At 42.1% G+C, this 27,421-nt stretch overlaps 1 protein-coding gene and 1 long non-coding RNA gene across 3 annotated transcripts in view; both read left to right on the forward strand.

The window, feature by feature from the left end:
* Nucleotides 1-1,277: 1,277 nt before the first annotated feature.
* Nucleotides 1,278-27,421, forward strand: part of CPEB4 (cytoplasmic polyadenylation element binding protein 4) — a 37,336-nt gene continuing 11,192 nt past the window's right edge. The window contains exons 1-3 of one of the 2 annotated variants that reach the window (XM_015641708.3): nucleotides 1,278-4,040; nucleotides 12,766-12,847; nucleotides 26,563-26,586. In XM_015641708.3, coding sequence (XP_015497194.1) covers nucleotides 2,919-4,040; nucleotides 12,766-12,847; nucleotides 26,563-26,586 — 1,228 coding nt within the window. In that variant the 5' untranslated portion in view covers nucleotides 1,278-2,918. The remainder of the gene's footprint in view (nucleotides 4,041-12,765; nucleotides 12,848-26,562; nucleotides 26,587-27,421) is intronic. The other variant, XM_015641709.1, reaches the window with a different exon arrangement.
* LOC107210659 lies at nucleotides 4,047-10,325 on the forward strand. The gene is made up of 2 exons (XR_001523975.3): nucleotides 4,047-6,769; nucleotides 8,484-10,325. It is a non-coding gene; the product is annotated as an uncharacterized LOC107210659 (long non-coding RNA).

The raw sequence follows: 27,421 nt of genomic DNA on the forward strand, positions 1-27,421 counted from the left end.
ATTCTGCTTGTATCACTCCAGTCCATCTGCATCTACCCTAATGCATTGCAAGGGTGTGCCTGAAATTAAATTAAGGCCATCTACTCAGACTTTCCCAAACTATTCATGGAACAGCAATCTGCTGCTGGAGCCAGATCTGTGGCGTCCGGACAGAAGTGCCTGTTAACCCTCAACCGTATGATCGTGACAACAACATTATGACTAGAAAAATACAAAGTAAAATAATGCTCAGTATCAAACAGGCTCACAGAAGTTGCAAACGGTAAACAGAAAGAGAAATTATAACCCAGTAATTACATTTTCACAATGATGTTTTCACCATATGTAAACAAGGCAGTTTTCACACATAGAAACAAGGTGCCTGTGACTGCAAAGAAGAAAGTTTATTTAATGAAATTGTTGGGAAATACTTGGTTTGGTAAAAGTATCATCCAAATCAAATCATGTGTCTGAGGAGTCTTGGAGCAAGTCAAGGACAGCCCTCTACTAAGAGAAAACTTTTGAGGAAAGGTCTCTGTATCTTTCCTTTTAAACTTAATTTTTCTAATGGTGTACCCACGTATAGTTTTTTTAATGTCACTATATTTTGGTATTAATTTTCAAACTTTATTTTCATTTGCGTGTTGTAATCTGTTGGTGTGCAAAATACAGCATCCATCCCCAAAATGAAGTCGTGTATAAACCAGATCTGCGGTAGCCAGACTGTTTGATGCTTGCCCTTGGACTACTTAGGTTGCATGTATGGATGAATTTTTTTGCTGTGAGGGTGGGGAGGCCCCGGCACAGGTTGCCCTGTGAGGGTGGGGAGGCCCCATCCCTGGTGGTGTCCAAGGCCAGGCTGGACGGGGCTTGGTGCAACCTGGGCTAGCGGAAGGTGTCCCTGCCATGGCAGGGGTGGAATGAGAAGCTGTTTAATGTCGCTGCCGAGCGCGGCGGCTGGCTGTGACACCGGGCACTGACAGTGACAGGTGACGCCCTGCCCTGCACAAACATGGCGGGCGCCGCGCTCCTCACTCCAAGATGGCGGCGCCGCCGGCATCCGCCTGACCTCCCGCCCACACCTAAGATGGCGGCGGCGCCGCGGGCGGTGCGCGCCCAGCCCCGAGGTGGCCGCCCCGGCCGGGAGTCCCTGCCCGCACCAAAGATGGCGGCGCGGCGCCGGGCGGAGCCGGAGCCGGTGCCGGGGGCGGGCCGGGGGCGCGGCCGCCGCCGCCCCGGAAGCGCCGCGCGGCCCCCGCCAGCTGGTTGTCATTTGGTGCGGCCGCTCGGTCCGGGCGGCACGGGCTGGGCAGCGGCCGCGCGGGGACCAGCGAGGTACCGGCTGCGGCGGCCGCCGGGGGGGGGGGGGCGGGGAAGGCGGCAGAAAAAACACACGGAAAAAGACGCAAAACGAGGCGGCGGCAGCGGGGGCTGCGCGCCGGGGACACGTCGCCGGCTACCGAGAGCTGTCGATCGCCTCGTCCTTCCAGCTCCCCGCAGCATCGAGCCCGCGGAGACCCCCCCGGTGCGGCCGGTACATGAGGGGCACGGCCCGGCCGCAGCCCAGCCGAGCCGCCGCAGGGCAGGGAGCGCCCCGAGCCGCCGCCGGAGCCCCGAGCGCTGCGCCCCGAGCCAGAGCCTGCCCCGACCCCGCCGGGCGACCCGGGAGAGCCGCTTAAACACCTTCCATGGGGGAGAGAGGAGCCCGGCCGGCCGCGCCTTCCCCTCCCTGCCGGAGGCTGCTGCGCTGCTGAGGTAAAACCCCTCCTGCCTTGCCCGGCTCGAGCGAGGGCGGGGGACGTGCGGGGCACCCACAGCCCGGCCCCGCTGGATGCCGAGTGCCTGAGGAGGGAGCGCGTTCCGGGGGCTCGCTGGGCTGCGGGAGCCGCGATTCCCGGGGAAGGAGGCGAGCCCCGCACCACAAAACACCCTCCCGGCAGCAGAGAGCGAGAAAAAACCTCCTTCCCCTTCCTCCTGCACAACTCGCTGTCCCCTCCCTTCCCTTTCCCGAACGGTGAACGCTGATTTCTGAGATGAAAACCTTCCTCCTCGGACAGCCAGGACTCATATGAAGGACACGCAAATACTGGATCATAAATAAGAAGCGAGTCTGGTGAGCTCAGAAACCCAGCCCAGAAGGAGCAGCATCAAGAATCCACCCTTCTCCTGCACAACTCACTCCCCACCCAACACACAGAGAATACTGATTTCCTGAGATAAGATCTTACCCCTTTAAACAACCACACACGCACACACACGGTGTATATTATTGCTAAATATAATAGGTTAAACCCAGCAGCACGGGATAAAGCCTCTTCTGCAACTCACTCCCCCGTTTCACCCTTCTGAATGCTGAGATCCTGAGGTAAATTTTTCCCTTGTCCACAGCAAAGACTCTTTTTGAACAGGACACAAATATATATTAGATTATAGAGATGTATTAAATTATTCCAGATTTAAATCTATTTTTTGCTGCCAAGGGGTTGAGGGACCAGACGTCGTTGTATTTTTTTTTTTCCTCCCCTCTTAACTCATTTATGGGCGAGTCAAGGCTGCTGAGGAGGAAAAAAACAGGATAGTTAGAATCTCTTTATCCTTATTTCCCAGAAGCTTATTCTCTCATTGCTGTGCATTTCCTTTAGAAAAAGGAAACCTCTTATTTTGTGAACCAAAGATTTATTTTTCCCTTCCTCCTGGCCAAAGGAAGGAAACGGACACAAATTGACACATTGAAATAGTTGAAGAGATCTATCTTTTGCAAAAAAAAAAAAAAAAAGCAAAACATCTTTATCCAAATCTGAAATAAATAGCGTGGAGGGAGACACTGGAATATCTAGCAAAAACCAGAATACTTGCTAATCTTGCCTCACAAGAGGACAAGCTAAACACTAAACATCAACTTGTTCCTACAGGGAGAATTCAAACCCTAAATATAATAAATGGGGGATTACGGGTTCGGAGTGTTAGTGCAAAACAACACTGGAAATAAGTCAGCTTTTCCAGTCAGATTTCATCCACATCTGCAGCCTCCACACCATCATCAAAATGCAACCCCCAGCCCCGCTGCTTTTATAAATAATAACACAGCTGCCAATGGCAGTAGTGCTGGGTCAGCTTGGCTCTTTCCTGCTCCAGCTGCCCATAATATTCAGGATGAGATTCTGGGGTCAGAAAAATCTAAAACTCAGCAACAGGAAAAGCAAGAGTCCCTAGAAAAACAGCAGCTTTCCCCTGGTCAAAGTCAGGAAGCAGGCATGCTCTCCGAACCCGAGAAAGCTAAAACTGAAGAAAACCAGGCCGATAATTCTTCAGAGAACGGCAATGGAAAGGAGAAAATAAGAATAGAATCGCCGGTTTTAACAGGATTTGATTACCAGGAGGCTTCGGGGCTCGGTACTTCGACACAGCCCTTGACATCCACCGCATCTTCTCTGACTGGTTTTAGTAACTGGTCTGCAGCTATTGCTCCTTCTTCTTCTACAATAATCAATGAAGATGCAAGTTTTTTCCACCAGGGAGGGGTCCCTACTGCCTCAGCTAATAATGGTGCTCTGCTGTTTCAGAATTTTCCACATCACGTCAGCCCTGGCTTTGGTGGTAGCTTTTCCCCCCAGATCGGACCCCTCTCTCAGCACCATCCTCATCACCCCCATTTCCAGCATCATCACAATCAGCATCAGCAACAGAGGAGGTCTCCTGCAAGTCCTCACCCACCTCCATTCACACACAGAAATGCTGCTTTTAATCAGTTGCCTCATTTGGCCAATAATCTTAACAAGCCACCTTCTCCGTGGAGCAGCTACCAAAGCCCATCGCCCACCCCGTCCTCCTGGAGCCCCGGCGGCGGCGGATACGGCGGCTGGGGAGGGTCCCAGGGCCGAGACCACCGCCGGGGACTGAACGGAGGCATCACCCCCTTGAACTCCATCTCGCCCTTAAAGAAGAATTTTGCAAGTAATCATATCCAGCTGCAGAAGTATGCACGACCCAGCTCGGCCTTCGCTCCCAAATCCTGGATGGATGACAGCTTGAACAGAGCTGACAACATTTTTCCTTTTCAGGTGAGCGCACTCTGTTGTATCCGTAAGAAAAAAAAAACCCAACCCTCCCCAAAGAGCATTAAAATAGCCCTGGTTGTGGGATTTCTGTGCTTGCAACTGAAAAAAACCATATGGCTAACTCAAAATGTCATAATGGGAATGATCCTCCAAGCTGTGATTCATGGGGTTTTTTTTAACAGTGATGGTCATAAATATCTATTGCCCACCAGCCATCTGTATTGGCCACTTTGCTTCAGCTTAATACACACAGACAGAAATAGCCAATGAAGAAATTCACTGACAAGTATTTCAACAAAGAAGAAAAAGGAAAAAAAAAAAAGTGCCTGGTGGAGTATGAGAGATCTGAGGCCTTTTAAAGTATGCAGCAATGTACCACATCTGAGAAAAAAAAAGTATAGAATCATTGTGTTTGGTTTTACAGTATCACATGGGCTTGCAGTGCAACATAATTTTTGTAGCATTTTGGGGGGAAACTTTGCTTTTTACAAATAATGGTAATCGGTGCAGTTTGTTCTCCTCAGGAATGGCAGCAACTTTTGGTTACAGGCCATTAAATCAGCACTAAAAATAGATGTGGATGAGATCAGTTGGTGGTCTCCTGTATTTTGCTGTGGCCTTCTCCTGGCAGGAGGCAGGTTGTCTGGCAGCTCAGCCTCTCCTTCTGGGCTGACTTGTTATGAATTTGAAAAGAACTGTATAATGTTGAACCTAATTTGCAGTAGGAATTAAATCAGAAGTCCCCTTCTTTTCATCTGACCACCAGTTAAACCCAGCTTTTATGTGTGTGTGCGCCTTTTGTAAACTCCTTTAGGGTGAATTAAAAGACCCAAGAGTTCTTTTACATTTCCAGGGTTGTTTTTCAAGCTCTTCAAATGAGGGCAAAAGTAAAATTCTCAACGTGATTGCAGTATTTCTTGCCATGCTGCAAGAACCGGGGTGACCTACTTAAATACAATTTCAAAGATACAAACTGTGCAATGTGTCTCATGATGTAAAGAGACAGAAATACAATTAACGGTGACTTTGTGGGTTTGGGGATAGTTGGGTTCTTTGCAAACTGCAGGTTTTTGGTGGTGTGCAGGCCCTGCTGACAGCACAGCAGCTGCTGGCGATAACTTTCCTTCAGAGCCCTTCTTTTCCACTGCAGTGCTACTGACTGGTTCAGTATCAGGTAGAGCCCTTCCAAATTTAGAATGCAGAGTAATAATTGATTTTAATGTCAGGATTTGTAATGAATATAATGAAGCTGTGTCCAGCATACCCAATTTATCCAGTGGAACCATTAAAAAAAGGGACCCAGCTGGAGCTGGTCTTTTTTCAGCCTCACTGCAGCGAGCCTTGGCTCACGGTTTGATTCACTCTGTACCCTGACACGTAGCTGATGTTGAGAGTGACAGAATGAGATCAAGGGTGTCCTTGCTGCTGTGTGTAAGCCCCAAATATATACACAGGCAGAGCAATGTGCTTGGATTGGCATCAAGGAAATTTCAGGAAACTGGCAAAGTCAACCTTGACTTCTGGATGGTGTTCCAGCCACAGAATAGCAGACACACGTAGTTTGATCATGGTAAAGAGATCATTTCGGTGTAGCATGTTGGTGTCTGTTTACATAAACACTCTGATGAGGCTGTACATGTCAAGACCAAGTCTGACACTCCTTCATGCCAAGAAAAGGAAAGTGTGGAGTGAAGTGCTTTCCAGTCTGCTACTATCACTTCTGTGAGGAAAAGGGCAGGGCAGCAGAGCAGGACTTCAGCACTGCAGCCCTAGAAAGATGCTGATTAATTTTGAAGCCATCTTGGACAACCGCTTATTGCAACTTTTTTTTCTTTTGTATAAAATCTTTAGCTCCTTTGGTCACTTCAGCTGAGCCCTGAAAGCACAGTGAATTTTTGAATCACTGGAAACAAATGATGTAAAATTTGACCTTTGATGTAGTTTTATTTTTTTCTTGATTATGCTGATTCTATTTCTGACTCAAAGCAGAATTTTGCTTATTACATATATAATATTACATATATATACACATATATATATATAGATGCATCTCTCTCTGCCCCTGAAGTATCCTTGCTGATGCAATCATGTACTGGACAAGGCTATTTTGTTACTGGAATCTTCTTAGATTCCTGTTTAGGAAATAATTGAAAGCTGTCTTTGCTGCAGCAACATAATGGAGTAATTTGATACAACAATCCCTTTCATTTAATATTTATGTTTTGCTGCTTAAATCATTAACAAGCGGTGCTGCAATCTAGTGAAAATGAGTTTCTTTAGAAGGCAAAATGTAAACCAGCAATTGCAAATATTGGGGGATCACTTTCTTTTTTCTTTTCCTCAAAGGTCGTGTCTATTCCAGAGCTTGGTGACACACATGATTCTGTCTGTGTTTTGATGGAAATCTTGGGGTGACCAGGAGTTAAGAGCTCTTTTCCTTTTTGGAGAGGATGGCGTTGCATAATTTCCCTATAAGCCACTGACGTGCTCCCTTCCAACATCCCTGCCCATGGGATGAAATGGGTGCTCCAAATGGTGCAGATGAAAGGAAAATACTGTGGTGATCAGTTTGATAACCTTGCAATTTGATGATGCCTTGCCTTGGCACTGAGAGCTGTGTGCAAAGCCTGTGCTCTCTGCTCTAAGTGTTTTCCATTTGGAATCCTGTCTCCTGCAATTCCCAAATGACAACGTCCGTAGGAACCTCTTGCAGGGATGGAACTGGCATCAAGGTCAGAGAAGACTTAACCAGATCTGTTAATGAAATTAAGTTTTGATGTTGTGCTTTAGCCACTGGGCAGGCTCCCCCCTTCAAAGATCTTTTGAAAAGAGAAAAGCCATTGTTCTTTGTGTGTTCGTTTGAAAAGGAAATGGTCTCCAAATGAAAAAATGGTTCCTGAATTAAAATTAAAAAGCAAAAAACAGAGTCTTTTGGCTCACAGAGCCTTTTCTGAGAATTAATATATGAAAATGCTTTGACTGTGACTGTGGCACCTTACCAAGTTAGTGATTTTTAAGAGTAATTCCTTGTCCTTCTCTCCCAGCAGCACTGACAAACTCGGTGCTCAGTAATTGCATTTCACGGCCGCGCTGCCTTCAAGATTGTTTTGGCTTTCCTTTGGCTGTGTACTTGCACTTCCTCATGAGTGGAACATCCTGCCTGTTATGCAATGCATAAATCTTGCTTTGATAGGCATTTCCAGCTTTCCAGATCTCATCTTCCGTGCGTGATGATGTTTTTTAAATGGCTCTCTGAAGGCACAAGCAAGTGAAGCAATAGTGCTCAGCTTTCTGTAAAAATGCTTTAAAAGAATTTGTGTTTCTTCCCGGAATCAGGCTCGAAAATAACTGCCCATTTCAAAGAATTTTGTACATGAGAGCAGTTCATTGTATCCACTTGTTCAAAATGTTTTTTCCTTTCTTCCCCAGTGGCTGGTTTCCAGGTATATAACCCCTTCCAAATCCAGCCAGGGCCTGTGCCAGGGAGCCTTGCTCTTCCCCCAGGCAGATATGGAATGTTTGAGAAAACACATTCGTGATTACAAAACGTGTTTGAATTCCGACCTCTACGTCAGCATTTGTTTGCCCATAGAAATGGCCTGATTTAATAAGTGCATTAAACAAATTCACAGGGAACTGGAATTAAAAAAATAGCCTCTTGAATGCATTTGCCAAACTTTCCTCTCGAAGGGATCTTGCAAATAAATTTCTTTACTGTTCCTCTTGTTTTAATATTTGGGTTTGAGGAACCTTTTCATAACTCACGATGGCTGGCTGCACAAAAAAGAGCTTATTTATTTTGCAGAATTTAATTTTTTATTCTAGCAACAGCAATTATTCCCAATAATTCCAAGGTGTCTTTTGAAAAGAGAGCAAATCCTTGAAGTTGGGTTTTTAAACCTGTTCCCCCATTTTTCTGTAACTCCATCAGCTGTGCAGTAATTAGTGTTTTGTGTGCTGTTCCCCACAGCTACTGATCTGTGGGATTAGCAGCACTCTAATGTGGTATGACATGCACAAGTTAAGTGCTGTGGAAGTTAACACTGTTCTTGTTTTCTAAACTTACTACTGACGTTAATACTTGGGCTTTGGCCCTCCTGTGTGTTTTTGACCTCAGGGTTTCTGTTTAAAGAGAGCTTTTGTTAAGAAGCTATTTGAGTTATGTTTGTCTTTTTCCTAAGATTAAAAGGAGTACTCTTATTAAGCATTTTGCATTGGAAGTTGTATACTTAGCAGCCCAGCAAAGAGTGAGAATACATGATATCGTGGAAAATCATTTCTGGAAGATACTGAAAATCATTCTGGAAGATACATGGTGAACTTAATATGCAGCTGAAATAGAATCACACATGTTACAAACATTTCCAGTAAAGGTTTGTCATTTCTAATGCTTATAAAGTTCAAGTTGGACTAAACTTTGTGTTTTGTGCCACTTTGCTTTTCCAGCTCTTTCTTATTGTTCCCTGGTGAAGCTATAAAAGATGATCTGGGCAGAATACAGCAACATCCTTTCAGGAAAAACCTGTTTATTCAAAGCCTTTAATTCACTGGATACTGGACTGGGAGCTGGTGTAGAGCATTTGCAGGGTGCTGGGAAGGAGGAGAAGCTTCCCCAGAAGCATAATCCAGTCCAAATTTGTGTTGCAGTTGAAAGAGAAGTGTGGAACTTGTATTTATGATGATAAATATGGTGATACTGCCTCTCATGTGCCTGAGACACGTGGCATTGGAACTGTGGGAAATGGGAACAGGGTTTCAGAAAGTTTCAGGCTTCTCCTGCTGTAATTAAGGTACAAATGTAGCTGAGAGGTTTTTGATTTGCACAAATGTTCTGGTTTGACAAAGATTTCAATGTCTAAAACAAGCCCCAATTTTACAACTACACCTACTCCATAAATGCTGATCAATAAATTGCTTAATGCAATGACATCTTTTGCATTATTATTGATGCCTTGGACTTCAGATCAATCTTAAGAGACCAGACCCAGTCTTAATTACCAGCAAGTGTTCGTACCTTGATTTTTTTGTGCAATTTAGGATTTAACAAATTGGGATTTACTGGGAGGCCCATCCTGGGAAGTGCTTCAGGTTCTGGCATCTTAATTATTCAGGTGATGCTGTGGGTGCAGATTAAATATAATGAATCTATAATGAATTAATAGTTAAATTAAATGTGCATTTTTCTGATATGCAGGAGAATTAATGTATGGGATTTTTCAATTCAAAGTATGATCTTCCTGTGCAGGAAAGATTCATGTGGAATTTCTTTTGCATGGGAAGATGACCCAGTGTGTATCATACTTGTTAAGTATCAAGTGACTTTCTTTTGGGCATGAAATGTCTTTGGACTTTGAAAAATAAAGTTGGAACAGGGATTAGAATTTAATTATTTTGTAGGCAGAGATGGCCAGGGTAGAGTCCTGAAGTGGTTGGTTGGTTATTGTAGGACATTTCCAGACTCAATAACTCATTTTTCACCAGATCTGCAGGCTGTCACCTCTTGTACATTGTGCAAAAACATCACTGCTTATTCCAAATTGTGTTTAATGAATATCTTCTGAAACGTTGGCTGAAATTTTAAACACACTCATGTGCTAAGACTGCAGGTTTAATTCTTTCTTTTTTGTTCTTTTGTGGCTTTAGTTTGTTTAATTTGGTTTGTGTCTTGTTTGTTTGGGTTTTCTTTTTTTCATTTTTTTATTGTGTCCTTGTGTTTACCTGATGTTTTTCTGCTTCAGTTCTGTTTCCCAAGGATAAAAGCGTGTAGCCCTTGAGCCCTCTGATAAAGCAACATTTTAGATTCCCTAAACAAACTTGTGTAAAGCCAAGTTCTTTTGGAACACACTAAATAATATCAGGCTATGGTTGCCACATTTTGTTACTGAATTGTACATACTCTGCTTTAGTCCAGGGTAATCATTACCCCTGTATATTTTCTTTATAAATAAATAAGTGTACAGTAGCAATCCAGCTCCAAAGCACTGTAACTTTGTGAATTGCTTCATTAAAACCATCATCATATTGTTATTAACTCTCTCTACATTAAATCTTTTAAAGAAAACATTTTTTTCCTAAGTTCAGTGTGGTTTATGTGCTTAAGTAATATGTATCTGAGAAAACCCCACATTTAGTTACTGATTTGTGATCAATATCTTGATTACTGGAGCTATTTTTGATGTTCTGTGGTGAAATGCAGAGTTATGCATTTCCTCAGGGATTTGGCCATTCCCACTGACCTTCATCAGCCTTTATTTTTTCTTTAGGTGCATAATAAATGGATATATTTCAGATCTGGTTCTGGTAAAATGTCTTGGCAAATAAGACTGATGAAATCTGTCTTGCTGTTTTCAAAGGAGTTTCACTATAAAAATTACTTTAATTTGTATAAAAAATTCTCAAAACTACCAGTGGTGACTTTCTCTAGTTCTGTCAGGGCAAATACTCAACTTAACTAATGCAATTTTCTTTTTAATAATAAGCACTGTGCAAACCTGTGACCCAGCTTGGCATCTTGGCTGGTCTTTATTTAGGCCTGACATCTTTTCACAGGGTAGATGTACAGAGTCTTCCTTACATATCCCAAGTTTTAGGTATTCCTCCTTTTTATGGGACTGCTGATAGCTGGAGGTGGGAATATCACCATAATCTTTTGTGTCATTGTGCAGGGTTGTGTTTTAAAGAGTTTGCAGTGGGATCTGCAGTTTATGGACATCACCCTGAAAAAGCTTGTGGTTCACTTGAAAAGGAAAATAAATTCCTCAGCACCAAAAGCTTCCATTGGAGAATGCACTTCCCTAAAAGCCAACCACTTCAATTCACTTTTTTCCCTTCAAATGTTTAAATTCTCTGTTCTCAATATTAAAAATTAGCATTGCAGCAAAGCCTTTGTTCCTACAGCTCGAGCCAACATAACACAGATATTTTAGAGAGAAAAGAGTTGCTTCAGGCACAGGTGCTCAGCACAATAAACTGGGAATTGCTTGGCCTGGGTCACTTCCTTTGTGTCTCTCATACAACTGAAATGTGAAGTGCCACAATTCCACAAAGATTTGGAATTACTGAGGATCTGCACTTTGTGAAATAAGAGTTTTGTAGCTGTTCATGGGGTGGGCTTGAGGTTAACACAAGAATTCAGGAAGGAGAAGCTGCTGAGGGACATCAGGTTTCCAGCAAATGCTCCCACCTGTGTTTTAGGCTATTTTGGTCATTTTGTGAAGACTGGAAATGCAGAAGTTGCCTTTTAATATCCATTCCTGAATTATTCAACTGTTGGATCCTGATGGATCCAAAACCTGAGGGCTTGTACTCACTCCTGCTAAGGGATTCTAATGTAACTAGAGTTTGAAACAGGTAAGATGTAGCAGTGTTTAAACCAAACCTATAAATTAAATCTGCTAGGAAAAGAAGGAAACTCTAGGAAATATGTGAAAGAAGAGCACAATTTTTTTAAGAATTTAAATGCTCCTGATATTTTCTCTAAGGTGCCTCAATTATCTTGTAGTAGAAATGACTAAGGAAATCAATCCTGTAGGGAGACAGGGCAGTGCTGTGCTTTTTATAGCAAATTTGATATTTGCTAGACTTAATAAAGGAACTGGTTCCAAACTCTGGCCTTTTTAATGCTATTTGAGACACAGCACATCCGGGTTGGAATACGTGGCCTGTTCTGTCTCAGTAATAAACTGTTCTGAAGAGAGGAAAAATACCAGGAAATTCGATTGAAAAATGGTATTTTTTAGTGATCAGAATGTAATTTACAACTTGGAAATGGATCAGGAGCTGGTGAGTTCCTGCTCTTGGAATAGTCTGAGGTATTTGAAGTGCAGTATGAGAGATCAGTGAAATCAGGAATGGCCCTTGCAACACACAATCACTGAAATAAAGCACTTTATAACTCACCACTGCCTTTAAAAATATTCCAAGCTGGATCTGTGTGCTTTGGAGAAATTTCAGCTTCACAGCCAGTGTTAGGGACAAAAAACACACTCAGTGCTGGAATAACAAGAGTTGTGGAGAAGGAGTCAAGAGCAAAAATGTCCTAAATTGCTCACGTTTCTCTTGTTTGAACAGAGACTTTCCACTGCTTGAGCTCAGTTCAGAGGGGATTCCTTAGAACAGGAATGAAATAAAATCTTTAGTGCTGATGGTAGAGAGCTTCTTGGACAGAAAAAGAATTAAAATCAGGCTGGATTAATGTAATTGTATAAAATTCTATCCAAGTTGTAATGTACAAATACACAGAAAGCAGGGATGTCTGAATAATATTGGGAATTGGAATGATTTTTACTCGTTTTGGGATCTTTTATGACACTGTAAAGTTTTGAGAGATTATAAGAAATTTCAGTTCTTCTGAATTTGCCAATTAAATTAAAGCACTGCCAGGGTATTTTACTTTGTGCTTTGCTCCTCTAACATCAGATTTGTATGGTATGGAATTTCTTGTTTGGTTGAGAAGGTCTGACCTGTGCATGTGTTAAATAATGGCTTTGGTTTATAGGAAGGAGAAATAGTTGGTGTTAGACTTCAGTGGTTATGATTAGGTTATTACAGATCATATGTAATAATAATTTTTAATATTCCATTATCAGAGGAAATTTTTAATACTCTTCTATCCTTTGGCAGTATGTAGGTTTTGCTTAATTCTGCTGTGGTTATGCAGAAGAAAATTGAAGTTTTTGTGTTTGAGGTGCTGGTGTTTAACAGTGGCTCTGTTTGTGTTTGCTTGCAGGATCGCACGAGGACTTTTGACATGCACTCACTGGAGAACTCCTTAATTGACATAATGAGGGCTGAAAATGATTCACTGAAAGGTAAATTTAGACAGAGATTATTTCCTGCAGTAAATAATTGGGGAGAGGGGCTTATTGAAAATAAAAGACTCCAGTTTTGAATAGGAAAAGCGAATTTCCCTTGTGCACCTGATGGTTTTTTTCAGTTGTGTGAGTGAAGCTGTTACAGCACAGGAGCACTTGAGGGTGTCTGTCCTTGTCCAGAGCAGAACACAAACACAGGCTGACCTGTTGTGTCACTTGCCAGGGGTTTGGAACAACTTCAGGAATCTTGTGCAGCTCAGCAAGAAGTAACTTTTTGCTTAATAGGGTTTTCTTAATGAAGTCATAGTTTTTTCTGTCTTGGGAAGGAATGAGGTTTATCCATGTCCTTTTGAGAAAAACAGAGTATTTTGTCTTTTTTTACCTTTTTGGAACCGTTGGGAAAGGAAAAGAGAGGTTGAAGTGACTTGTATTTGGGATTTATCTCTTTTTCTTCCTTTTGTTTTTTTGGCAAAGGTAATCTTGCTTTGGAAATACCTCAGCTTACAAAGTATTCAAAATATTGTCTGCACATAATTTTGTCTGAATAGAAACTGCTTATGGTCACAAACTCAGAGCTGTAGTTTCATGTCCTGTAGGATGAGTAATCCATTTCAGTTCAGTGGTTACTTGTATGAGTGGAGTAGTCAAATTCTCACACACGCTTCTTATCTAACCACTCACTTTTGTTACCAGTCATGAGACCACTAAAAAAAAAACAAACCTGCTCTTGTGGTTTCTGCAAGTAAATTCCTTTTGATATCAAGGCTTGTGGTGGTAATGAAATCTGACTTGTTTTAATAGTGATTCTTGCTCAGAAGACCAACCTTTGATAAACTGGCAAGAACTTGTGTTTGTTGCCTTCTCTGTGGTCTGGAAATGCAGCTCGAGTTTCCCGTCCCCAGTGCTGTGCAGAAATTCAGTGTGGTGAGAAACACCATGAAATACTTGCCTGTTGAAAAGACAGGGAGAGCTTGATGTGGATAAAAGTGATGCCAAATGAATTAAAACCCCAAAATATCTTCCTCCCCTTATGCAGTGGGGACCAGGCTTTTATTAGTAACAAGTACTAACAGCTTTTATTTGGTTTATTTTCTGTCTGGCAACATCCCATGCCCCCAGCATTGTATATAGAACCAAGAATGAAGTGCTCTTCCTTGACTGAGCACCTGGGATTTGCCCCAAAACCTTCTATCCATCTGCCAGGCACTCCCAAACCAGGTTACAGCTCTGAAATCTGCCCCAGGGTGACACGGCCATGGGACAAATAAAATCTCCCTTTAAATCAGAATTTAACAAAGACAGCTTCATATGTATTTATGGTCAGCTGCTAAGCAAGAGTACTTCTGAAGGTAGCTTGATGTTTAGTTTAAATGCTTTGAAAAGGTTCTTTGCAGTTGAACTATTCCTTTTTGAGTGCTTAGCATGTTTTAAGAGTGATGGAATAAGTATGTCAGCAAAGAATACAAATAGTTCTGACACGCATTAATTCCTGCTTTAGCCTGAGTGTTAATCCCCTCTGCAGAGTCATCTGTGGCTGCTCTGAAGTTCTGTGTGCCTTGTCTCACACTGATTGAAACACAGGGATATCAATCATGTCCTGGGCTGGGAATAATTGCTTAGGTTCCTTGTGAATTACACTGTTTCACAGTTAACAGTTATATAACTGTACAGAAAAAAGCCTCAAAGCTCAGATGAGACATTTAAGTGACTCTACACGAAATGCTTTGTTGTGAAGCCTCATTTTTCAAGGATCTCCTGAGCAAGAACATGAACTTTGCTTCCAGTGAAGTGTGCAGTGCCTGAATTTGGCTGCTCTGGCACAGCACTCACTGACTTAGTTCCTGTCGTGTATTTAAGGAATGGATCTTTATTCAACCCAGTATCCGCCGGGCCGTGGTAACACTGCAGAGATCATCCCTGAGTAGGGTGGGGTCTGCAAGGAGAGGAAATACCTTTAGTTAAACCAACTGATACAGCTGGAAAAAAACTGTAAACTGCTGGGACAAAACATTCCCCATCAGGCCTGGAGTGGGGCTGGTGATCACGAGCCCTTTGTGTTTATTTTCCATCTGCTAACACAGATCCTGTCTCATGTTTTTTCTTTTCTTGCCCCATCTTTATTTAAACCTCGGATATAGAAATCTTTAAATAGGACAAATTATGGCTGTCAGCTCAAATCTTGTTTGCTGTTTCAAACACCTGCATTTAAATCAGCAGCTCCATAAGAAGTTTTTCGGTTTGCATTTTAAATGGGTTAATCAGTGCAAGCAGTGCTTTGAACTAAAGTTGGATACTCTCAGAAAGGAAAAGCTTCTGGGTTTGAGACTATAAAAATAGCCTGGGCAAGACAGTAATAAAACATACTGTGGAGAGCAAGCTCAGAACGGCATGGAAATAATTCAGATGATCTAATAGGTCTCACTGCTATCTTGTGAGAGGTTTAATCCTGCCTCAGCATGAGCTGAGTGTGTGACACTAACAGCACCTCCTTCATATTGCCATGGACTGCCAGAGAAAGAGGTACTGTGTAAAATATCCCATCAAAACAACTGAGAGTGTGGGCATGATAATAGACATCAGCCACAGTTTGGATCCTGCTGTCTCTGGGACATCATTTCCATCTTTAAATGATATGTTCAGAGCAGCAGGCTGGGAATTCTGTGATAAAATCAAAAGCAGGAATTCTTCCAAATGTAACAAAATCCATTCACAGTGTGTTCTTCGTGTCTGAGGTGATTAAGCTGTGCTAGCTTTGGATTTGTTTAGATCAGTAATAATTATGTTCTTAGGTTGTCTTGCTGTATGAAATAAATAATATTTTCTGCGTGAGGTTAAGAGGTGAATCTTACAGTGATTCAGTGCACTCAGTATTACCTTTTAATGCTTTGAGTAGGCATTTTACCATTTTCTCCCCTTCTTTTAAGGTATATTTTTATCCCTGCTCAAATCCTCTTCCTTTGCTGAGCAGCTGCCATTTCAATATGTTATTTTTATCCAGCCCAGTGAGTGTGCTGCGTGCTGCACAGCCAATGTCAGCCTGCAGAAGCCTTTCCCTGGAGACTTAATTGCATCTTCTTTACAATGAACTCGGCCTCCCTGAGCTGAGCCTGGGATCCAGAGCCTGATTTTTGAATTTGGGTCTTCCAGATGGCAATTTGAGCATTACTGTAATAGTAGTAGATTGACTAAATATTTCCTTGTTAAGTGACACTGAAATGTCTTTAAATGCTTTATGACTGGTTTGCTACTAAAATATCCAATATTTCAGTTCAGAATATCAGGTTATTGCCTGGAAATGTTGCAAGGTGGGATGGATGAAAGCAGCAGGCCAGGACTGCAAAGCACTCCTGTAAAATCCAGGTGTGAGCAGCTCAGTGTCTGCAGGAATCCTGTGACTGTGACACAGTCTGGAAAACTAAACACACTTTTGCACAAAAGGGGAGGCTTTAGGAGTGGAGTAAGGTCAGACCCTGGGAGGGTTGAACAGCAGCCCTACATTTTAATTTTGAAGAGCCAGAATGCTGGGAAGTTGCACCATTCAGGACTTTTCTGAGCAAGTGGAGAGACCAAGCTGTATTCTTAAAGCAATCATCAGCCCCTTAATATAAAAAAAGCATGTCAAAATTGAAGAAAATATGTAAACCTTATAAAATGTTCTTTAATGAAAGGAATCCAGACAATTTTGAGAACTTTTTTTTTGAATACTGGATAAGAAGAATCTGAACTGGTTGTTTCTTTTTGAGCCATATGGATTATGCAGCATGTTCTTATTAATGGAGTAGAATGGGACATTTGGGTTTCTGTGTGATCCAGAATATTACTGAGAACCTGCTGAGAGTCAGTCCCAATTCTCTTTAGGGAAGTTTAGGATCCTTTATATATGCACAAGACAAAATCTGACCTCTTTTAAAATGTAAAGTAATAGATTTTGAGGTTTTTCACATCTGCAGTGGTGGTTGCAGCTGACTTTGGGATTGATCTCCTTGGCCAGAGCCTAAGGGTTACTCATTTGCAATTTTTTAATGGATCCAAGTTCAAATAAAATGAACAAACCCTTCCTTTCAGGCTGCAGACAGTTCAGGTTTGCCTTCATTTTCTTTGGAAACTGTTGATGAGTTATTGGGTGAATGTTTCATTCCCAGGATCTTCCTGAATTTTACCTCCTATGCCAGGAAAGGCTAATGGGATTTGCAGACCTGAGTGCCTGTTAATTAAGAGGAAAATCAATTGTTTTGCTGTGTCAAAATATTGCAGAACTGGGTCTAATAGCACTGAACTACAGCCCATGCTGGGAGAGCTCTGGTTTTGCTTCACCCCTGCAGGATTTTGAGGTGGGGAACCTTGATGTGTGCTCTGTCCAAAACAGAGCCATTAAGCACCAAAGCACAGGGTATTGATGTAACCACCCTTTGAGACCAGGAAATTCCATTTTCTGCCACCTCAGAGCAGTGCAAAAATCCCAGGGTTTTCTGATTTTAGTCCAATTTGGGAATCAGTGTCAGGATTCCTGTGAAATTCACTGGAGCAGACCTGTTTTTCTGTCCACTCATTTCTCCCAGGCCCCTTGCCATGCTGTCCCATCTCCAGAGCCTGCGTGGAAAATTAAATGCCTCTCATACTTCTCAGACAAGATATTTCCTTGGAATCCATGTGCTGGAAATGATGTGGCAGTCAGAGCTTTTTAAAACACAGCAAAACATTGAAATAGTGCTGAATATTTTCATGTCTAACTCGGTGATTTGATCTTCAGAAGTGGTACAGCCAACAAAATCGTTCTGAATGCCGTGACAGCAGCCTTGCTAATCTGATTAAAACCTTTCTAAGGTTTTCTTGCTTTCTTTTTTGTATTTGTGGCTTCATGAAATTAATTCCATCCTTTTTTTTTTTAGAAGTGTGTTTAATCTTCTGCTTTGTTTAATGTCACTGTCCACCAAGTGCATTTTGTTTAGGGTTATTTTTTTTTTCTTTTCTGAATTCTTGCTTTGATAATCTCTGACCATTCTGGATCATCTTCAAAGCTGCCTTTAATTTGGAGCTGTATTTCATGAGTGGTGTCTGTTCCTTGTTTTAGAAGACACTGAACTCTCCTGCCTCCCTTCCCAAACTGCTCAAGCTACCTGTCTTTTTACTTTTTGCTCACTTTGTTCACTTTTTGCCTTGATGTTGAATCGTTTGAGTCTTTTGTTAGCTTCATTTTGCATGATCTCTGCCATCATGTTTGTGAGCCTTGAAATGGCATGAAAGAAGCAGAAAGAAAAACCTGAAGTGCTTTTCTTAAAAAGGAGTTAAAGAAGAAATGGGTGTAATGAGAAAAGGGATGAGTTTTTTGCAAAAATAAGGAGATGAACACTGAGGAGTGAGTGTAAAAGGGAAAATTTGGGTCCTAAGAAAGTCATAATTTCTTTAGTCATAGGCAGTCATTGCTTATACCCAGGAGTGACTAAAATCTGAATTTTGCATCAATTATTTAAGATATTTCAAGAAGGAACCACGATGCATATAGAATTTGTGTATCGAGTATCCACTTCTTTTAATCCAGCATTAGCTAAAACGATAACAACTATTGCTGAGGCAAATTTAAAAACACATTTTAAAGTAGATTTCTCCATCCTTGGCTTAATGCTTTGTGTGTTGGAATGCAGATTGGTCAGCTGGGAGGGCAGGTTTTTTCCACTCCAGTGTTGATGGTTGGGCTGTCAGGTGAGTGGAGCAGTGACGTGCTGCCTCCAGATAGGCACATGTCAAATGAGGTGCAGGGAATGGTATTTCAGCTTTACTCAGAAATCCCATTAGCAGGAATCCCAGCTCAGCACTCAGATTGGGTGTGAGAAATAGATAAATGTTATACATGGAACGTGGGGATACTTATATAAATATGTACTTGTATAAATACTGCTGGTGCCTGGTCCTGTGCAGCACTTTCAAATCCAGGCATGGGAAATGATGATTCTTTTAAAATAATGTTTTCATTTTCTCTTCCCATTTGGGTGTGGGGAAGTGTGTAGTACAGTTTCATCAAGTTACTGAGAAAATGAGTGTCCTACCTGTGCTCTTCACTGGAAAAATGAGAAATGGGGAAATGTTCCACTGCCCAGACTTCAGTGTGCTTCATCACAGAACTGTGGAATGGGTTGGGTTGGGTTGGGTTGGGAGGACCTTGAAGCTCATCCAGTGCCACCCCTGCCATGGCCAGGACACCTTCCACTGTCCCAGGGAGCTCCAAGCCCTGTCCAATCTAGCCTTGGGCACTTGCAGGGATCCAGAAACAGCCACAGCTTCTCTGGACACCCTGTGCCAGGGCCTGCCCACCCTCCCAGGGAAGAATTTCTTCCCAATATCCCATCTCTCCCTGCCCTCTGGCAGTGGGAGTCCATTCCCCCTTATCCTGGCACTCCCTCCCTTGGAAATTGTCCCTCTCATGTTTCTTGTTGGCTCCTTCAGGCACAGTTAGGTCACCCCAAATCCTTCTCTTCTCCAGGCTGAACAATCCCACTTTTCTCAGCCTTTCCTCATGGGTTGCTGTTGACTTGCTTGTGTTCCTGTTCCCTTCTTGTTTGGGAGTGAATTAAGAGGATGGTTAAAAAAGGAACCAAAGCCCTCGTGTTGCATTCCAGGCTGTCTTGTGATCATTCCTTCCACAGACAAAAATAAGTTGCTTTGAACCTATTATTGTACTTAAGGAGCTGCAGGTTTAGGTCTTGCAGTGTAAATCCAGCTTTTGCAAGTCACAGGCAGGTAATCCAGGAAAAAGCCTGGACAGAATTCCTGGTGCAGGAATTGGTGATGGATTGGACAGATACCAGAGCTCTTGGGGTGAAATGCTGCATATAAAGAGTCCAGGAGCACAGTGATACAAACCGTGGCAGCAAAGATTTGGGAAGGTTTTACACCTTCTCATAAGTTGTTCCATAAATTCTCTACTAGGTTCAATAAATTCTTCTTGTCACTTACAAAATAAATTTTATCTAGCAATATTTAGCCTATGACAGCCCATTCCTCTCTTTCCTCCTGTCAGAAAGTCTGTCATTAATGAAGTTTCCATGTTTGAAGTAGTTTTGTGGTTGAGAAGCTGATTCCTGTAATGCTTTTCCTTCTCCCAGCTGCAAACTCTGCCTTTCATTTCATATTTTTCAAGTGAATACAGTAATACTTGAAGTGTTCAAAAGATAAATGCTGCCAATTATTCCATATCACAAACTGGAAGATGTATTGAGGCAAAAGATGGGATGTTTTTATAACTTGGTGTCTATTCTCCAGCAGTCATACATGAATATAAAATAAAGCTCAGTGCCATGAGCAGCAGGGCGCCTGCTTTCCTGATACACAGTATAATTCCAACTAACATCCAGTCTCCAGCTGATGGTTGTGCTCCATCATTTGCTCCCCTGTTTTTGGTTTCTTATCTCACACCCTGTCGGGGGAGCCTGGAGAAGAGTTGGAATCAAATACATACAATATTTAAAGCTCCCACTTAAATGGATTTGCAGTATCCCCCTGGAATATAATTGGAATTAAGGAACAAATATTGACCCCTGGTAGACAAAGCTGTAGCTGTGCCTAGGATTTGTAGTGGGTTGGTTTAGGAGATTTCTCTGTGTTCTGCTGTTTGATAGCAAAGAAACTTCAAAGTCACCTTTGAAGCTTCTGTGTTTTTGAGATGAAGGAGACTGAATTGGGTTTGTCACATTTCAGGAGTAGTTAAGTGGTTTGGAAATGTAGGAAAATCCTTTCTGGAGGTTCCTTTGGACCAGAGGCCCCGTTGGGCTGACAGAGCATCAGAAGCAAGCAGTGATGCTGCTGCTGGTTTTTAAAGCCCTCACACAAGCTGAACTCGGGGTTTCCAGAGTTAACCTGCTTTATCCCATTTCCCCTTCACCCTTAGGCTTGAGCTGTGGAGTTCCCATCCCTGGAGGTGTCCAAGGAAGGCCTGGACGTGGCACTCAGTGCTCTGGGCTGGGTGACAAAATTGGGATCAGTCACAGTTTGGACTCAATGGCCTTGGAGAGCTTTTCCAACCTGAATGATTCAGGGATTCAGTAATTTCTGGAAGAATGTCCAGGGCTTTTTGGCTCAGCTGCCCAATCTTGAATTATCTTGAATTATCTTGAGCTCCTGATGGAGGTGGATTTGAAGCTGGGCTGTAGTGGCAGAGTTGGAAGCAGGATTCTCCTTCCTGTCCCTGTCTGGGAATCAGGGAATCCCAGAATAGGCAGGCTTGGAAGGGACCTCTGGAGATGATCCAGTCCAACCACTGCCAAGGCAGGGTCACCTGGAGCAGGTGACACAGGGACACACCCAGGGGGGTTTGGAAAGTCTCCAGACAGGGAGAACAGTCTGGGGGGCTTCCTCCCAAGGAGAATTCTTTCCTGGCTGTGACTGCCCCATCTCTCCAGTGAGATTTTCTTTAGGCAGTTTAAAGCCCTCTAAACTTGCAGCTCATTCCACAAGCCTTGGAAACAGTCGCTTTCCCTTCCAGTGTTCTCAGCCTCTCCTCCAGCCCTGGTTATTTGATGTATAAAGTTGTCAACACTCCCTGTTCGCAGTTATTATGCTGAGAATCTGCTTTCTGCCACTCATTCAGGTTCTACCTTTCTACCATGTGAACCCAATTAATTCAGCATAATCACAGGTAAAAACAGTGTTACTTACCAAAGGATTTTGCAGGATGATTCTCCACAGGGTTTTTGAAGGAAAGAAACCTCTTTACTTTTTTGTCTGTCAGTTGTTTTGTAATGGTGACCTGGAACTGAAAATTAAAGATTCTACTCAGACCTGTACTTGAGTGCTATGGAATAACAGAAACTTCATTTTGTTCCTGTTCTTGACAGAAGGAATGGTAAATACTTGTCTTCAGGCATCTGGCTTTACTTGAAATAAAGCATAATATTTGCATCTACAAAAATACTCCTGTTTTTCAGCGTTTGTTTGGACATTTTGGACATAAGGTAGAGCTGTATTTCTTACTTGTTGGGTTTTTTTTTAATCTCTTTTTACATTGTGTTTCTTTAAAAGTAAATTAGGAGGAAAAATACAAGTTTTGGCAACTCTGCTGCTTAATTTTGCAGAATTGGTAATTCAAAAGGTGCTAATCCTTGGTTTTGTGCACTGAAATTTAGGCTTCTTTGCTCGTTTCATGCTGACTTTAACATTGCTAAAAGTGTGTCAAATATACATTCTTCAGATGTACATATAGAGCTGCTTAATTTTTCTAAGACTGTTTTAAGATTAATAAAATATTATTGGAATAGTTTTCACTCTTTGAAGTTTGGTAGCATTTGAAATCCTTTGAAAAAAGGGAATCTCTCATATTCCCTTTTAGTGGCTTGGTTTGGAAAACAATTTTTAGGACAGGGATCTCATTTGACAGTGTCAGAGACGGCTGGGCTGTAAAATGTGAAGTTCTGACAAGGAATAGATGCACTGTCAGTACAAATTTGGTACCATTTTGTCCAGTTTATTCTGTATTGACAGAATTTCTCCTGGATCAGGTGTCCTGGGCTGCTGCCACTGCCATGTATGGGCTGTTGTTCCACAGCCAGCATGGAATAATTCCACATCATGTGCTTGGAATAATTTGCCTGGAACGAGATTAAGTGCCTGAACTGGGCAACGTTTTTGCACACATGCAAATATCTCATGCTGACACTCATGGAACTGGTGAGGGATCCTTTCATGGCTTAGAACTGAAATCAAGGAATGCATAAAAACAGGACTTTTTTTTTGCTTGCCTCAGAACCACAGAGTCACAGAGTGCCTTGGGTTGGAAGGGACTTTAAAGGTGATTTAGTTTCATCCCCCTGCCATCAACAGGGACACCTTCCACTATCCCAGGCTGCTCCAAGCCCTGTCCAAGCTGGCCTTGGGCACTTCCAGGGATCCAGGAACAGCCACAGCTTCTCTGTGTCAGGGCCTCTCCACCCTCACAGGGAAGAATTCCTTTCCAAAATCTAATCTAAACCTTCTCTCTGTGAGTTTGAGGCCATTCCCCCTTGTCCTATCACCCCAACAACTTTCATGGCATTACCTGCTTTCATGCTGAAAATGTCATCTAAGAATTAAATTGTAAGGCTCTATTAAATAGAAAGAAATATTTATATGTGTAATACATGCAGATAGATAAGGTTTTGTATGTTCTAATTTAACAAAGTATATATAGCTCTCCGCAAAATCCCTGCTTAGGTCTCTACATTTAATAGAGATAATTTAACCCAATATATATTAAATAGAGATGTTGTTTAGAATTTTCCCTTTTCTTCCCTTGGTTTGGTTAAGCTGATGTTTAATTTGTTCCCTGGTGAAACAGGGCTCGAGGTGACCTTACAGAACCTCTTGTGAAATGTCCTCTTACCTGTGGCAGAAACATGTGATCCATGAAACTCAAAGTTGTGAAACGCAAAGCGATGATAAAATCTCACTCTGGAGTTAGAACCAACCGTGCCTGCCCTCAGGGAGTAGTGGGGGGAAAAGGTAGTAAAATATTAGAGTTCATGTTTTTAATGGCCTTGTGCACAGCGGTGTCAATCTTGATATAATTGCAAAGTAGAGTTGAGTGTAAAGAAAATGTGGGAATAAAGCTCTGCTGCTGTAATGGCTAAAGTAGATTGTGCTTCAGTTATTTTTCTATAATTTAAAAGTAAAATTCAGGCAAGTCAAAATGTTTTCTCTGGTAGGTTCAAGGATATCCAGCTCACTTTTAGAAATAACCCTGTGGAATTTTGATACTCCTGTTTCTGTGTGAGTCCTAAGGGAAACAAAGGACAGCTTGGCCACAAATCACCTTCCCAGCTTCAGTGAAAGCCTGAAACTCTCAGATAGTGGTCATATTTACTTTCCAACATAAACAACTGCTCACCAATGTTAGTAACAATAGAGAAGACCTTATTATACCCCTTAAAAAAAAATCTAGCCTCTGACTCTTTTCTCCATTTATATAGTATTTAATGAACAGCTGCTGATGGTGTAAATACAAAATGCACCTGGAATCAGCAAGAACCAGGTGCTCAACCAGGGCACAATTTGTGCAGCACAAACTCAGAGCAGGTTTGGGGTTTGAGTGATTTAGGATCCCTGGATTTTTCAAGGTTTTTCAGCAGGATGTGTTTTTGGGGTTATGCCCAAGATGCTGACAGGCTTTGTGGTGTTTCCTATGGAGGGAAGAGAGCTCAGCATGTTTAATTGGAGGTATAGACACAAAATATACGAATTTTTCAAAAAGAAAGGAGAAAGGGAAGGAGCCAGGAGCCCAGTAAGTGTCTCAAATGATAAGACACAAAAATTTGAGTGGGTTGTTTATTCCTGATGTTCCTTAAAATGAAACTAAAAGCAGCAGATTTTTGCAAAAGATCATTGACTTTCTCTGCGGCTTTATTTGAGACACAGTAATAAAGGGACAACTGAGGGGACAAAATAATTGAAGCAGCTGCTAATAGCATTTTAAGTTTCAGGCTGATCTTATTGAAAAAACATCTCTGCATTGGTTATTAATGAGCAGTTGAACCAGTTGCATGAACACTTCATATTTTTTAGGTTTTGTAGCAAAATTCTCGCACAGATATCTCACAAAATAAATAAATCTTAGGCCCTTGATGCAATTATCTGGACCACTGAAGAAACAGGGATGAGAAAAACAACTTTGAGGAATCCAAACCGAGGCTGCAGTTGTCTCATTTCTCAGCAAAGGATGGACAAATGTTGTGATCTACAAATGGAACCTTTTCCTGTGGTCGGTGGCAGTTTAAGGTTAATTTGTGCAGCAGTTTAGCTGGGTACTCCTGCAGCAAAGCCTCCTCTTAATCTGAAATTCGGAAAGCCACAAGGGGGGACTCAGCTGCCTTCCTGGCCTGCCAAGAGAGCATTCCTTGCCTCAGTGCTGTTTGTATTTCACAGAGTTTCACATTGTGTGAAATTAATGGCGTGTGATGAACCCTGCATTCAGGGAGCAGAGAAAGTTTGTATCTGTGCTGTGCTGGGTGAGTTTATAAACTGTGGCTCCTGAGAAATGTTTTGAAATGTCAGATGTTGGTATTTTGCGGCTTAGACGTGAAGCAAACGCTGAAAACAAGAGGTAAATTAAGAAGAGGAAGAGGAAAAAAATCTTAGTATTTGGTTCTCCAAACGTAGCATTTGGCATTGGAAATAATTCCTAGCCGGTGGCTGAGCCTTTTTGGGGTGTTTTTTGTCCTGGTAAAGGAGAAAAGTCCTCTTGTCTTGAGTGCTCAGGTGGGGAAGCTGAGAGGAGTCCCCTGGCCTGAGCCGTGGTGTCACATCCACAGTGCAGTCGTGTCTGGGTGTTGGTGCCAGCAGTGAGTGCACAGAGAGAAGGAGGCTGCGTGGTTTTGTCACTCAGTCAGAAACCACAAGCAGGATTTTTATGGCTTTATAGGCAGAGCTGGCTTTAAAGTGCTTGATGTGCTCCAAAACGTGCAAAGGCTGCTGGGCTCAGTCAGGGACACAGCAAGATTGCTGATGCTTTGTGATTTCCTTACATTTCTCCTTTGAGGACTGCATCAGCCTCCTGCATTTCTAAATTCAAAATTACCATGGGAAAACTATAATTGTAAAGGCCTTCAGCCCTTCAGATTCTCCCATAAAACCTTTGCCTCAAGAATCTGCTCCAGTCAAGACAAGGGTTTTGTTTTGTGTTCTTGGTGTTAATTCTGAGTCTCTACCAGAGGAGTGAAATGATCTTATGGATGTTAAATAATCATGAAGTAAATTGGATTGATACAGTTTTTATTTGGAAAGAGGAAATGACTCCTGTATTGTTGTGGTTTACAAATATTGAAATGCTTAAACTAATTGCTGGCCTCAATTTTCAATGGGGAAGCAAAATCAAGCACATGATGTGCTCAGAGTTTCTCACAGCACTTGCCAGGAAGAATCCAAGTTTTGAAAACAGTTGGCGTGCTTTCAGAAAGAGATTTTAATGAGATTAAAAGAGAAAGAATGTGCAAGTTTGATTAGAAAGTTTGGCCGTGCTCTGACAATGGGTTCTTGCAAGCCAGCACAGAAAATGCTGTTGTTTTTAGGGGTAGAATTGATTTGTTCTGAAACATGAAAAGTAGGAATGAGTTACTCAACTTGAATTATTCCAGCACAGTGTCTTGGGTTGGTGTGAGAGAATCCATCCTGTTGGACACACTGCTGAGTCTAGAAGGCAACTTTAGTGGCCCAGTTTTCTCCTTGATTTTCCTGCTTTTCAGCTGGTTATTTGCCAGTCAGAATTGAACCAAGGATTTCATGGGTTTGATTTCAAAACAGAAAGTGTCACACCAATCTTGCACTTTCCTTGTGTCAGGGCTTCTCCTCCAGCTCGGGTGGAGAGCAGTGTTGGAATATTCTGGAGCTTGGCAAGGCAGAGAGAGCCTGGTGCATGAGGAAAAGATCCATTTGCTTATAGGCACACACCCAGGAATAGCTCAAATAAGTGAATAAATGTGCAAATTTGGGGCTAAAATTGCTTCCAAAAGTCTCTTTGATTATCCATATCCACTTGGTCAGCCTCCTGTCGCCGTGGTTTATCAGTAAGTAACAGAGCTGGGCTGAGGAGGCCACGGGGGGTGGGGAGGGACAGCTTGTGAACACTTATTTTAAATGACCTGGATCTGCAAAGGCTTGAGAGTCACTGAGTCAGTATAAAGGCAATAAAACTAGGTCTTTTGGTCCTTATAACAATGATTGAAAGACTGTTTTCTTTCTCATTTAACATGCAGCAAGGACATATGGGAGAAGGCGAGGTAACAATATTCCTCTTTAATTTTCTAATGTTGACAATGTCTCATGGGAGAAATAACATTAAGTTTTTACTAGAGGGCAAAGTCCAAACTTTAAGCTTATAAGGGAGCAGTTTCACATACATTTGCATAGTCTGCATGCCATAAATCAGCATTTTAACTGGATTAGGGAGTACCTGAGGCTGAAATGATCACAGTGGACATCACCTGGATGGTTTGTGACCTTGGGGGGCTGTGTTTGTGTGTTTGTGTGTGTGTGTGTGTGTTATGAATGCCAATGCTGGAGGAGTTTATTTGGGGAATTTTGGGTGCTGATGGAGCATAAAGACAGTGAGTGTCTGACCTGCTGGGTTCAATGTGTGTGTGGAGTTCTCCAAGAGCAGCTGAGGAACCTGGAATGGGGGGTTAGGTTTGGAAATTGCTCCCTCCCAACAGTACCTGCAGGATTGGGGTCTTAAGAGGTGAAACAAATCACATGTGCACCAGTTCCTTAGGGAAAAACAAGGCTAAAGTCAATACTACAATATTTTTATCATAGTAGGAATGAGGTTTGCCCAGCTACAGAAAGAGGCCTGATTATACTTGGCTGTTATTTTTATTAAAGGTGTGTAAAAGATTCTTGAAATTTCAAATAAGGCAACCTGACCGAGCCTTCCATTTTTTATTCCTGTAAATTCTATGGACCGTGGATTTTACTTCTTTTTTTTTTTTTTTTCTTTCAGCTTCTTAGCTGTTTGATTTTTTTCATGGAAAATGTCTGTATCTTGGTCAGATTTTCTGTTTTCAAGATGTTTTCTTTTTTAAAATCAATTTCTTTCAAGGGCAGGAAGCAAAACCA

The sequence above is a fragment of the Parus major genome, chromosome 13 (assembly GCF_001522545.3).
Source record: "Parus major isolate Abel chromosome 13, Parus_major1.1, whole genome shotgun sequence".
Taxonomy (NCBI): Eukaryota; Metazoa; Chordata; class Aves; order Passeriformes; family Paridae; genus Parus; species Parus major.